This window comes from Pelobates fuscus, chromosome 2, assembly GCF_036172605.1.
Source record: "Pelobates fuscus isolate aPelFus1 chromosome 2, aPelFus1.pri, whole genome shotgun sequence".
In the NCBI taxonomy this organism is placed as follows: Eukaryota; Metazoa; Chordata; class Amphibia; order Anura; family Pelobatidae; genus Pelobates; species Pelobates fuscus.
Genome location: NC_086318.1, coordinates 150,771,689 through 150,784,892, shown reverse-complemented (window position 1 = coordinate 150,784,892; position 13,204 = coordinate 150,771,689). Strand labels below are relative to the sequence as shown.

Below are 13,204 nucleotides of genomic sequence, written 5' to 3'. Positions count from 1 at the left end.
CTAAAACTAAGCTAACTTTCAGTAGACTAGGCAGACGTATAACCATTTTTCCATGCTTGCGCCCATTCTTTTAATTTCTGCGACCAGGATCGCACCTAGCCATAGTTCCAAGCACCCACCTGCCTAACCCGCAGACTGACAAGCAATTAACTTGCTGTCTAAACCTGTAAGCCACTCACGTTTCAAGATTAACCGTATGGTTTTTGCAAAGCTACCCTCTTAACTAATCCATTATACATGCTATTCCAACCTGTCGACTTAATCGCCTACAGCATGCCTACGGTGTTGTATAGCTTACAGACTCTTTATTTTAATAACTTACCTAGATAGGCACTGTTTTTGGTTAAATTTGTTATGCCGTTATATACTTGTTCTTCACATATAAAAAAAAATGAGGCTGACGAATCTCTAAGATAATATGTATTGCGATGTGACATTTCCGACATGTACAACTTATTATTGTCTTCCCTTCTTTATTCTGTACCTGAAACCTAATATGCCTCAAAGACTAACAAAGACTAAAAAAAAAAAAAAAACACCTTATAAACCTGCATTAAGTAGAAATAAAAAGATAAATGTACGTACATTTATTTTTTGTAAAACACCCTCCTTTCTAAAAAATATTCAGCATTTGCGCGAAAACTGGTGGGCGGTAAGGAAATTTTTTCAACCAAAAAGATGCATTAGTGGGCGGTAGGTAAAAAAAGGTTGACTACCACTGATCTAGTCTGTCTGATATTACATGAAGAGACCGAAGCAATTGAGACTGTCTAGCTTCACAGAAGAACTGTTGTTCGTTCTAGATGCTACCTGTTGAGTTCCTTACAAAGGAAGCACAAGTGTACTTAGAAGAATTGATGCTGTTTTAAAGACAAAGGGTGGCCACACCAAAATCAGTTCAATTTAGATTCTTCCTTTGTTTACTCACTTTGCATTTTGTTAATTGATAAAAAATAAACCATTACCATTTTTTATTTCTAAAAGCATTCTTTTTTCTTTACAGTATTTTTTCATCTGCCTAAAGCTTTTGCACAATAGTGTATGTTCTGTAGACATGTCTGTGTTAGTGAGTGACTGTGGATCTTTGTGCTAGTAAACAATATTAAACCTATGTGTTAGTAAGTGCTACTGTCAGAGAGTGGACATATTTGTGCTAGCGAATGAGACTGGGCCTGTGTGTTAGTAAGCTGTAGTGAGAGATGGCTTGTTTGTGTCACTGCAAGTGAGTCAAGATGAGTCTGTGCTTCTTAATACGTGCAGGTGACACATATTGATTTTGCATGTGCTAATGGGAAAAAAAAAATCACCATTATTGTTAGTAAGTGCTAGAGATACGTTGTTACTATTTGTCCTGTGGTGGGAAGTGGTCTTGCATGAGTTGTAGCAGCAAGAGGTCCTGTATGTGCTGTGACATGGGTTGACCTGTTTGTGCAGTGGCAGACAGGAGTCATAAATGCACTGTGGGAGGGAGTGGTCCTGGGTGTGCAGTGGAAGGGAATTGCCCATTACTTGCTGTGGCAGGGATTGACAGCTCTGTGTGTGCTGCAGCAGGGAGTTATTTCTCCTGAGACAAAGTGTTGTTCTGTGCACAGGTGGAACATGTGTGTTGTGGAAGGGAGTGATTCTGTTTGTGCTGTGGTACGTGTGGCCCTGTATGTGCTGTGGAATGGAGTGGTCCATAGTGTGCTGTGGAACGTTAGGTCCTGTGTGTTTTGTGGAAGTGAGTGGTTCTGTTGATGCTGTGGAATGTGTGGTCCTGTTGTATGTGCTGTGGAATTGAGTGGTCTATAGTGTGCTGTGGAACTTGTGACCCTGTGTGTGTTGTGGGACGGAGTGGTTATGTTTGTGCTGTGGCAGAGAGTGATCCTGTGTGTGCTGTGGAACGTGTGGTCCTGTGTATGCTGTACAAGGGAGTGGTCCTGTTTGTGCTGTGGAATGTGTGTTCCTGTGTATGTTGTGGAAGGGAGTGTTCCAGTTTGTGCTGTGGAATGTGTGTCCTGTGGTCTATTGACTCATTCAGTGCCAGTCCACTGTAATAGCTGCCCCCTCTTCAGTTTTAATACATTAAAATGCATAGGCATAGAACAAGTAAGCTTGAATGAAAGAGGTGGGGATCTAATGATGACCATAAGACAACGTGAGGGTTATTGGATCCATACATTAAAACCATGAAACCAAGGGGTTTGAACGTAGATTTTGATCTGATTTGTTTTTTATAATTATTTATGGTTTTTTATTTATATTTATATTTGTATTTATATTTATTTTTATTTTATTTTCTTTTATTTAATTCTATTATTTTTTTATTTCTTTATTTTATTTCATTTCATTTTATTTATCTAATTTTATTTTTATTTATTTTTATTTTTAATTTTATTATTATTTATTTTTATTTTTATTTTTTATTTTTATTTTTAATTTATTTATTTATTTTTATTTTTACCTTTATTTTTATTCTTTACCTTTATTTTTAATTTTAATTTTAATTTTATTTTTATTTTACTTATGTTTCTTTTTGTTCCATTCCCCCTAAGGTGTTTTCACATTAGTCATAGGCTTTACTATGTTATCTTTATTGTTTCTGGCTATATATATGATATGCTGTTAATTCATGTATTATATTTGTTTTTTGGTTTTATACCATGGACTTGTGTTTATGAACGATTGAATAAAACGGAACTCTCCCTATGTGCCACCTCTGCACTGATAAACGAAATCAAACTGAGGCTTGGACAGCAACTCCGGAATGCATGATGTAACCGGAAGTAGCCCGAACCCGGAAGTGAGCGGCTGAGCCAGCGTTTTCGCGCCAAACCGGACGGATTTAAAAGGGAGGTTTCTGGACTTGATTTTCATGCTTGCATATGGATGATTGTATGCTCGATGCCCCTGAGGAAGTTCATTTCTGAACGAAACGCGTAGGGCTTTGTTTTTAGTGCTAGAGTATTAGCATTTTTATTTTCATTATCGGTTTTATTTATTTATTTAATTTTTATGCATCTGGTTCCTCTGCTCCACTGGATTTCTCCACCTGAACCTTGATGTGCCTATTTGACACTGCAATTTTGTAAGTGTACCTGTGAATAAAGTGTGTAATTTTTTACTTGGATACTCTGCACTATTATTTGTCTTTTTCCTCCTATACATGATTCTGATGCTCCACAAGTCCTGAATTATCCACATCATCATATTTTGATATGCCTTCAATCAAATTGGTTTTGTGAGTGCAATTATTTATAACTACGATTATAATTATTTTGCAACAGTATTGCGCTATGTCCGTCTCTATTATTTCTGTATTGTAGATTGCCATCTTTTTGGTGTTTTGTTGTTAAGGTAGTGGTTCTATTTGTGCTGTGGAATGTGTGTTCCTGTTTGTGCTGTGGAAGGGAGTGGTCCAGTTTGTGCTGTGGAATGTGTGTTCCTGTGTCTGTTGTGGAAGGGAATGGTTCTGTTTGTGCTGTGGAATGTGTGTTCCTGTGTCTGTTGTGGAAGGGAATGGTTCTGTTTGTGCTGTGGAATGTGTGTTTCTGTGTGAGCTGTGAAAATGAATGTTCCTAAGTGTGCTGTGGAAGGTAGTGGTTCTGTGCGTGCTATAAAATGTTGTATCCCTGTGTGCACTGTAGCGGGGAGGTATTAGTGCTGTGACAAGGTGTGGTTCTGTGTGCACTGAGGCAGGAAGTGATCCTGAGAGTACTGTGAAAGGGAGTGGACCTGTTTGTGCTGTAACAGAGCATGGTCCTGTGTACGCTATGAAAGAAAAGGATACCATCTTCCTGTAAAATGACAAACCTATGTACTATGATTTAAAAAAAAACAACTTATTACTACATCCTTGTTGCCGCTCTCTAATATATTAAAGCCTCTCAGCCTTTTTCCACAGTCTGCACTATAACAACTTAACAGGGACTGGTTACCTGGAATATCCTAATCTAGTTACACTGCTTATCTGTTTAAAGTTCCCCAGATAAGGGTGCTAAATCAGAAATGTTAAAGAAAGAAATGATCAGGAAGAACGCATGCATGGCTTGGTCATGAAAGATGCAGGCTGCCATCCAGTGGCAAATAGAGAGAACTGCAAAATAAGTAATTACTAACATTTTAACAACTTCTACTATTTTCTTAAATCTGTTCTGTGCCACAATTGTCTTTTTTATCCGTGCAGCATTCTGCAACTATGAGTAGATTCCCTTAAATCTGGCAAAGCATCATATGCACTATTTAGCTCTTACACAGGCGGTGCAGCATTGTATATTTTATTGTACCTTGACAGATTCTTTAAAATTTAATCAGTAAAATGATTCTTTGTCGGATACGTCTCCTTTTTATAAACTATAGCATATTTGTTACACAATTGCAACACAATTAACTTAATGTGTCATGCACATGTAAGAGTAAACAAAGAATGTTACCGTTTCCTTTGCCATTCTCCCAGTTTAAGGAAGTTCATTACCAGAAAATTAAATATGTACAATGGTGTTTATTCACTAAATAGTGATAAGAGAACTGGCAATGGAACTGAAAAATGTAGACCTAAATAGGTCAGCTGGAAAATCAGCTCACCTATTTTCCTAATTTGTCTCTTTAACCAAAAAAAATGTAATTCCCTTTTCAATTATTCACAATGCCCTTTTTATTGAATAATCCAAATGTTCATTTCATATCTGCATTAAAGAAGAAAAAACTAAATGCTCATCTCCCCTGAATGAGCAGACAGCCACAAGAAGGCATGTGACCAAATGACATCCCAACTTCTGAAATACCTACAACTTAATAAGGCAGTTTTGGTGTATATATCATGCCCCATGTAGTGTCACAAGTTAAATCAATTTGTATATGCAGCCCTAGCCACTAACACAGCCACCATTAAAAAAAAAGGTTTAATTTTTAGGGCACCGTTTAGCTGTTGGGTAGCTAATTATGTTCGCCCTTTTTAGGAAGTGTATAGGAAGGCTGTGTAAGCCTCACCTGGCAGACGTGTGGCTAGGGCTGCAAAAACAAAAGTGATATCACTCCTAAATGGCAAGGAATTGAGCAGTGAGAGCGTAGGGGGGAGCTCTCTTCACCAAAACCAATACATGTGTTTTTTGGTGCTTAGAGTGTCCCTTTAACAATGTTAGCATGCTTACTGGCCACATGACTCCTTTTGATAGCATAGAATGGTATACATTTTCATCGCATCGATGGAAAGCTGTTAACAACTAATCGGAATATGTGTAAACTGATAGCTACACAGTATGTTTTCTATCAGTTTACTGAGCAGTTCCACCGATCCTGTGTGATTAGAGGAACTGCTCTTTGGGAATAAATTACCTATCCCATGAACCACTGAGGGACAATAAATTATGGAATAAGATAAGACCCCAAAGACCACAGTGAGAAGCTCCTGACTGGAGGTTTCATCCTGGTGAGGGAAGGGTCTGCCTGCAGCTACAGACTGAATCACTAAACACTGATTTGCCTGGGAACATCTAATTTGTATCTTTTTTATTATTTTGAATTTTTTCGCATTAATTATGCTAAAATAGGGGGGGATTTTAATCCCATAGTTTCTCTTTTTTACAATTTTCTTTTGGCGCTCAGTCATTCCTTCATTGGACCCATTCATTGATTTTTACATATGTCACTGACACGCTTATTCTAATTTACATGATGTACCTTCGGCTGTGCCAAATTAAAAAATATATATATTTTGGAAAAATAAAAGAACAATCAGGCACTAACTTTTAATTAACTATTGCATTGGGAAAAAATATCATTAGTGACAGTTTTGCTTTATGGGCAGAAGAGGATGAAAGTATGCATATATGAGTAATCTATGGATCTGCCACCTCAGCAGTAACTCCATTGCTATTCACTGTACTCCATTATTGCCATAATAGTGCATGCCTCTTTTCTAGTTTATTAAACTATTAAACACCCACATAGCAACTTAAAGGGACAGTCCACTGCTCAAATACAAAATAAATAAAAATCACTGTTTAATAGATATACCCCAAATTAAAATATTGATGCATTTAATTATGCATTTTTTTTATTGGGACATATCTAAACACAGCTTGCAAAACTGCAGATCTCTGCTACCTTTGCAAGCCCTCCTCTGCTAACCTTGCCCACACTTTCTGTGGTCTTTGCAAGGTAGGTGCTCTGGGCAATTGCTGCCTCTTGAGTTCAGTGCAAATAAGCTAACCAAGCCAGGAAGTAACAGGACGTATTATCTTCTTGAAAAGCCAAGTGGATATAACCAGTATAATTTGTAAAAATTTCGAATTCTATTACAATCTGCACTATTTTCAAAATGAAAAAAATAGGACATACTCTTCACACATAAAGCTTTTCAGCAATTTAACTTACTTTAGGGGTCGTGAGTGTCCCTTTAAGCGTATTTTTTTGGGGGAAAGTGTCCAGAACAGCTAGCCGGGCAGCTTCTGATTTGGAGCATCCGTCGATAGCTGTACATACCATTTATCTTTAACGGGCACTTCTGGATAGGCTGAAAGCATCAGCTGACACTAAGCCTATGAGCAGACCTTGCTAACACTTACTTATACTGGACTGCAGTGAAGCATGGAAGCCAAGTCCTGGAATCCAGAGTCCCTCTTTTAGGGTTAAGCCATTGACATTCGGTTTAACTCTTGAAGGTAATAAGGCACCAGCACACTCCTACCTCCATAGCAATTTAAAAGTGCTTAGGTTGCTATGGGGTAGGAGTGTTCATGTAAAGTAGGAATGCCCAAACTCTAATGGGATGTGTATGTGAATAAAATGTGTGACATTCTAAGAGTAGACTTCAATTTGAAAGAAAGAAAGAAATGTAGTTAAACAAAAATGTGCTTTTAATTACCTGTTTCCACATCTGTGCCGTGTGTAAAACATTTTTCAGAAAAAAATTGATTCATTATAGTAATTCTGTAATTGTCTCTCAAATATCTGTGACACTGCAATAAAGAGCATGCACCGAAATCAGATCTAATATCTACAAAATGTTTCCAAGTCTTTAGTACTATATACAGCCTTGTATAAAGGTAGGTATTAAAAATATGGATTCATTGTAGGAAAACCAGCGCCTGAGCCTGATTAATTTACGTTTGCTTAAAAGAATGTTAATGTATAAACAGACTTTCTACCCACAATATAACTTTATCCCTGAGGGCTATCTTAGCTTAAGATTTTGAACTGTTTTAAAATGGTACTGACTTCTCCCTTCTCTTCTTGGTCGCCATACTAAGCAGAGAAAGGAAGCATTGAAAAGCACTGGGTGTCACTGACTGACAGAGAGCTCCCAGCCTAACACTGGCTGCCTACTGCAAGTAACAGTACAGTATGTACTGTCAGCCAATCCCAGGTGCCCTTCTTTTCTCAATACATGCCCTAGCAGAGAAAGAAGTAAATCAATGCATGGGTGGCCAGGGAGCACTTTAGGTGTTAAACCATTCGTTCTCTCCAAGATCCTTGAGAAAGTTGTGTACGCAAGACTGACTTCCTTGAATCCAACTCTCTGCCTCACCCACTTCACTCTGAATTCCACATCACTCTGTCAAAATGGCTCTGACCAAAGAATTCAATTATTTAATTTTGCTAAATCCAGGGGTCACTTCCTTGAACTTTCTGCTGCTTTTGACACTGTTGAACATCAACAACCTATTTTGTGGTTCTCCAGCTACCTCTCCCAGCGTATCCTGTTCTGGCTCTTCCTCCTTTTCGCAACCTCTCTCTGTTGGTGATCTACAAAGTTCTATCCTTGGTCCCCTTCTGTCTGAATCTATACTGCCTTCCTTGGTAAACTCCTTTGGCTTCTCATATCATAAACAGGGGAAAGCACATAAGAAACTCAATTGAGAGCAAACATTTGTAAAAAGAGACATCTAGCTGAGGAATGATACTATAAAGAGGAATGATACTATAAAGAATGTTTGAAGGTAATCTATAAGACAGTGACCATCAGAACAATCTTTAAAGTCTCCATAATGTATTATTCTCTAACTGCTGCCTTCTGCATTGACTTAGTCTCCATGTGACTAACAAGAACATGTTATGTAAATAGCATACTTTGCCAGGGTGTGTGAGTACATACACACACACACACACACACCCACCACAGCATCAGAAAAGTCAACTGAAGTTAGTTACCAAGGAAACATTGCACTTCTGCAAAAACAGGAAAATCAATGAAAGCTAGACTGAGACAGGTATAGGGGACCCAATGAGAGCTTACCAAGACAGAAACAGGACAATCAATGAGAGCTAGACAGAGACAGGTATAGGGAACTCAATAAGAGCTTACCAAGAGAGAAACAGGAAAATCAATGAGAGCTAGACAGAGACAGGTATAGGGGACTCAATGAGAGCTTACCAAGACAGAAACAGGACAATCAATGAGAGCTAGACAGAGACAGGTATAGGGGACTCAATGAGAGCTTACCAAGACAGAAACAGGAAAATCATTGAGAGCTAGACTGAGACAGGTATAGGGGACTCAATAAGAGCTTACCAAGAGAGAAACAGCAAAATCAATGAGAGCTAGACAGAGACAGGTATAGGGGACTCAATGAGAGCTTACCAAGAGAGAAACAGGAAAATCATTGAGAGCTAGACTGAGACAGGTATAGGGGACTCCATGAGAGCTTACCAAGACAGAAACAGGAAAATCAATGAGAGCTAGACAGAGACAGGTATAGGGGACCCAATGAGAGCCTACCAAGACAGAAACAGGAAAATCATTGAGAGCTAGACTGAGACAGGTATAGGGGACCCAATGAGAGCTTACCAAGACAGAAACAGGAAAATCAATGAGAGCCCTAATGAGAGCTTGCCAAGACAGAAACAGGAAAATCAATGAGAGCTAGACTGAGACAGGTATAGGGGACTCAATAAGAGCTTACCAAGAGAGAAACAGGAAAATCAATGAGAGCTAGACAGAGACAGGTATAGGGGACTCAATGAGAGCTTACCAAGAGAGAAACAGGAAAATCAATGAGAGCTAGACTGAGACAGGTATAGGGGACTCAATAAGAGCTTACCAAGACAGAAACAGGAAAATCAATCAGAGCTAGACTGAGACAGGTATAGGGTACTCAATGAGAGCTTACCACAAGAGAAACAGGAAAATCAATGAGAGCTAGACAGAGACAGGTATGAGGGACCCAATGAGAGCTTACCAAGACAGAAACAGGAAAATCAATGAGAGCTAGACAGAGACAGGTATAGGGGACTCCATGAGAGCTTACCAAGACAGAAACAGGAAAATCAATCAGAGCTAGACTGAGACAGGTATAGGGTACTCAATGAGAGCTTACCAAGAGAGAAACAGGAAAATCAATGAGAGCTAGACAGAGACAGGTATGAGGGACCCAATGAGAGCTTACCAAGACAGAAACAGGAAAATCAATGAGAGCTAGACAGAGACAGGTATAGGGGACTCCATGAGAGCTTACCAAGACAGAAACAGGAAAATCAATCATAGCTAGACTGAGACAGGTATGGGGGATCCAATGAGAGTTTACCAAGACATAAACAGGAAAATCAATGAGAGCTAGACAGAGACAGGTATAGGGGACCCAATAAGAGCTTACCAAGAGAGAAACAGGAAAATCAATGAGAGCTAGACTGAGACAGGTATAGGGGACTCAATAAGAGCTAGACTGAGACAGAAACAGGAACATCAATGAGAGCTAGACTGAGACAGGTATAGGGGACTCAATAAGAGCTTACCAAGAGAGAAACAGGAAAATCAATGAGAGCTAGACAGAGACAGGTATAGGGGACTCAATGAGAGCTTACCAAGAGAGAAACAGGAAAATCAATGAGAGCTAGACTGAGACAGGTATAGGGGACCCAATGAGAGCTCACCAAGACAGAAACAGGAAAATCAATGAGAGCTAGACAGAGACAGGTATAGGGGACTCAATAAGAGCTTACCAAGAGAAAAACAGGAAAATCAATGAGAGCCCCAATGAGAGCTTACCAAGACAGAAACAGGAAAATCAATGAGAGCTAGACAGAGACAGGTATAGGGGACTCAATAAGAGCTTACCAAGAGAAAAACAGGAAAATCAATGAGAGCCCCAATGAGAGCTTACCAAGACAGAAACAGGAAAATCAATGAGAGCTAGACTGAGACAGGTATAGGGGACCCAATGAGAGCTTACCAAGACAGAAACAGGAAAATCAATGAGAGCTAGACAGAGACAGGTATAGGGGACTCAATAAGAGCTTACCAAGAGAGAAACAGGAAAATCAATGAGAGCTAGACTGAGACAGGTATAGGGGACCCAATGAGAGCTTACCAAGACAGAAACAGGAAAATCAATGAGAGCTAGACTGAGACAGGTATAGGGGACCCAATGAGAGCTTACCAAGACAGAAACAGGAAAATCAATGAGAGCCCCAATGAGAGCTTACCAAGACAGAAACAGGAAAATCAATGAGAGCTAGACAGAGACAGGTATAGGGGACTCAATGAGAGCTTACCAAAAGAGAAACAGGAAAATCAATGAGAGCTAGACTGAGACAGGTATAGGGGACTCAATGAGAGCTTACCAAGAGAGAAACAGGAAAATCAATGAGAGCTAGACAGAGACAGGTATAGGGGACTCAATAAGAGCTTACCAAGAGAAAAACAGGAAAATCAATGAGAGCCCCAATGAGAGCTTACCAAGACAGAAACAGGAAAATCAATGAGAGCTAGACAGAGACAGGTATAGGGGACTCAATAAGAGCTTACCAAGAGAAAAACAGGAAAATCAATGAGAGCCCCAATGAGAGCTTACCAAGACAGAAACAGGAAAATCAATGAGAGCTAGACTGAGACAGGTATAGGGGACCCAATGAGAGCTTACCAAGACAGAAACAGGAAAATCAATGAGAGCTAGACAGAGACAGGTATAGGGGACTCAATAAGAGCTTACCAAGAGAGAAACAGGAAAATCAATGAGAGCTAGACTGAGACAGGTATAGGGGACCCAATGAGAGCTTACCAAGACAGAAACAGGAAAATCAATGAGAGCTAAACTGAGACAGGTATGGGGGACCCAATGAGAGCTTACCAAGACAGAAACAGGAAAATCAATGAGAGCCCCAATGAGAGCTTACCAAGACAGAAACAGGAAAATCAATGAGAGCTAGACAGAGACAGGTATAGGGGACTCAATAAGAGCTTACCAAGAGAGAAACAGGAAAATCAATGAGAGCTAGACTGAGACAGGTATGGGGGACCCAATGAGAGTTTACCAAGACAGAAACAGGAAAATCAATGAGAGCTAGACTGAGACAGGTATAGGAGACTCAATGAGAGCTCACCAAGACAGAAACAGGAAAATCAATGAGAGCTAGACAGAGACAGGTATAGCGGACTCAATGAGAACTAGACTGAGACAGGTATGGGGGACCCAATGAGAGCTAGACCGAGACAAGTGCATGGGAGCAGTGAGAGCAGTGAGAGCTAAGCATAAGACACTTGGGAATGGGATGATGCAAACCTTGATTAAAAGCTAGACTATGTGATAAACTGAGCTGGATTGCAATATCTTGTTATGAGACAAGCCCTCGGGTAAGGAGCATAGCAATGCATACGTAACAATTCATACATTGTCACAAACTGAAACACAACCCATTAATAAGTCACATTCTTAATTCGAACATTAGCTCACTGAGAAAAATGTAAACGCTTACCATCAATACAACAAGGCCAAAGACAATAATGTCACATTCCAGTAAAGGAGGAGACTATATTTAAAAGAAGAAAAACTACCACAACAAGAGGACATAGTCTTAAATTAGAGGGGCAAAGGTTTAAAAATAATATCAGGAAGTATTACTTTACTGAGAGGGTAGTGGATGCATGGAATAGCCTTCCAGCTGAAGTGGTAGAGGTTAACACAGTGAAGGAATTTTAGCATGCGTGGGATAGGCATAAGGCTATCCTAACTATAAGATAAGGCCAGGGACTAATGAAAGTATTTAGAAAATTGGGCAGACTAGATGGGCCGAATGGTTCTTATCTGCCGTCACATTCTATGTTTCTATGTTATAGTTATATACAGTTTATATCAATGTATTGATAAAAAACCTTATACAGGAAAGGATTGTGACTAGATATAAAGTATAGCAAAACTTTATACAGTACAACATCCTTTATTATCACATTGCCATTTTCATAGACTACGTCGCCAGCAATAACGAAATATAAGCAGCATCACAGATTACAGACTATCCTGCGTCAATTATATGTTTGTTCATTCCTCGCTTTTTATTCCCCATTTATTACTTCCTTCCTAGGCATTTTTTGTTGTCTGTCCTATCAGTACTGAAATGCCTACCGTTTGTGCAGTCCTGGAAAACCTGTTTAGTGGTGTTATCTGTACCTTATGTTGTCTTCAGTGTTTATTTTAGACACTCTTGTACATTCTGGAGTCTAAACCGTTAATGATACGGGCTTCCCATGCTGCCCCCTGTCGTCCTAGTTTCATTTACTGCCCTCACTGTGGTCCTTACTGATGTTCTCCATCTACCCAAGAGAACAAGTAGCCGAATGTTAGCTCCAGACTATCGACCTACAAATAACATAGCTGGACACTACTGTATTGCATTTGCTCTTGCTAAAACAGCATCCCTGACTCCCTGCCATTGTTCACTTTGTATTGGTAATGTTGATATTCAGAATGATATCCTCAGTTGTACTTTGAGATGTCATAGCTTCTTTAAGACATTCTCTACTTAGAATAACTACAGCAATCTACATTTAACATTAAAGTATCTGTATGAACACCTATAATTTTAAATCTCTGATTCCAATATAACATTATGCTTTGCCCTTTGATGAAGGATACAGTATGCTCCACCAGCATCCAGTGCTCCGTTGGTTGAAATGGCACATACTGATAGCACCGTCATACTGATGATAAAATAGGCCAACACCAGCATGCCTATTGTTTCATACAGACCAGACTGTCCCACCACGAACCCTGCAGGAAAAAGAGAAACATGAATGTTAAAGATTTTATACAATACATATATGTATACGCCAAATATAGCGATCAGCGTTTAGCTGTGGTAGTTAGCACACATCTATGTAGTGAAGTATTTGGTATTAAACAACAATTTTAAGTTTTAATTTAAAACAAGATTTAAAGTACATGGGCACTCTGAGCATAATAAGCCTCGCAGTTCGCTTTAGTGGTTGTAGTGACAGGATTCACCAGGAACA

The 13,204-nt window shown here is 39.3% G+C and overlaps 1 protein-coding gene across 2 annotated transcripts in view; it reads right to left on the bottom strand.

Moving 5' to 3' along the window:
* Positions 1–13,204, bottom strand: part of LOC134586902 (solute carrier family 12 member 9-like) — a 242,339-nt gene that overhangs the window by 224,265 nt on the left and 4,870 nt on the right. For both annotated transcript variants that reach the window (XR_010086599.1, XM_063442839.1), the window contains exon 2: positions 12,828–12,962. Coding sequence is in view for 1 of the 2 variants with exons in the window: in XM_063442839.1 (XP_063298909.1) it covers positions 12,828–12,962 (135 nt within the window). In the remaining variant the exon portion in view is untranslated. The remainder of the gene's footprint in view (positions 1–12,827; positions 12,963–13,204) is intronic.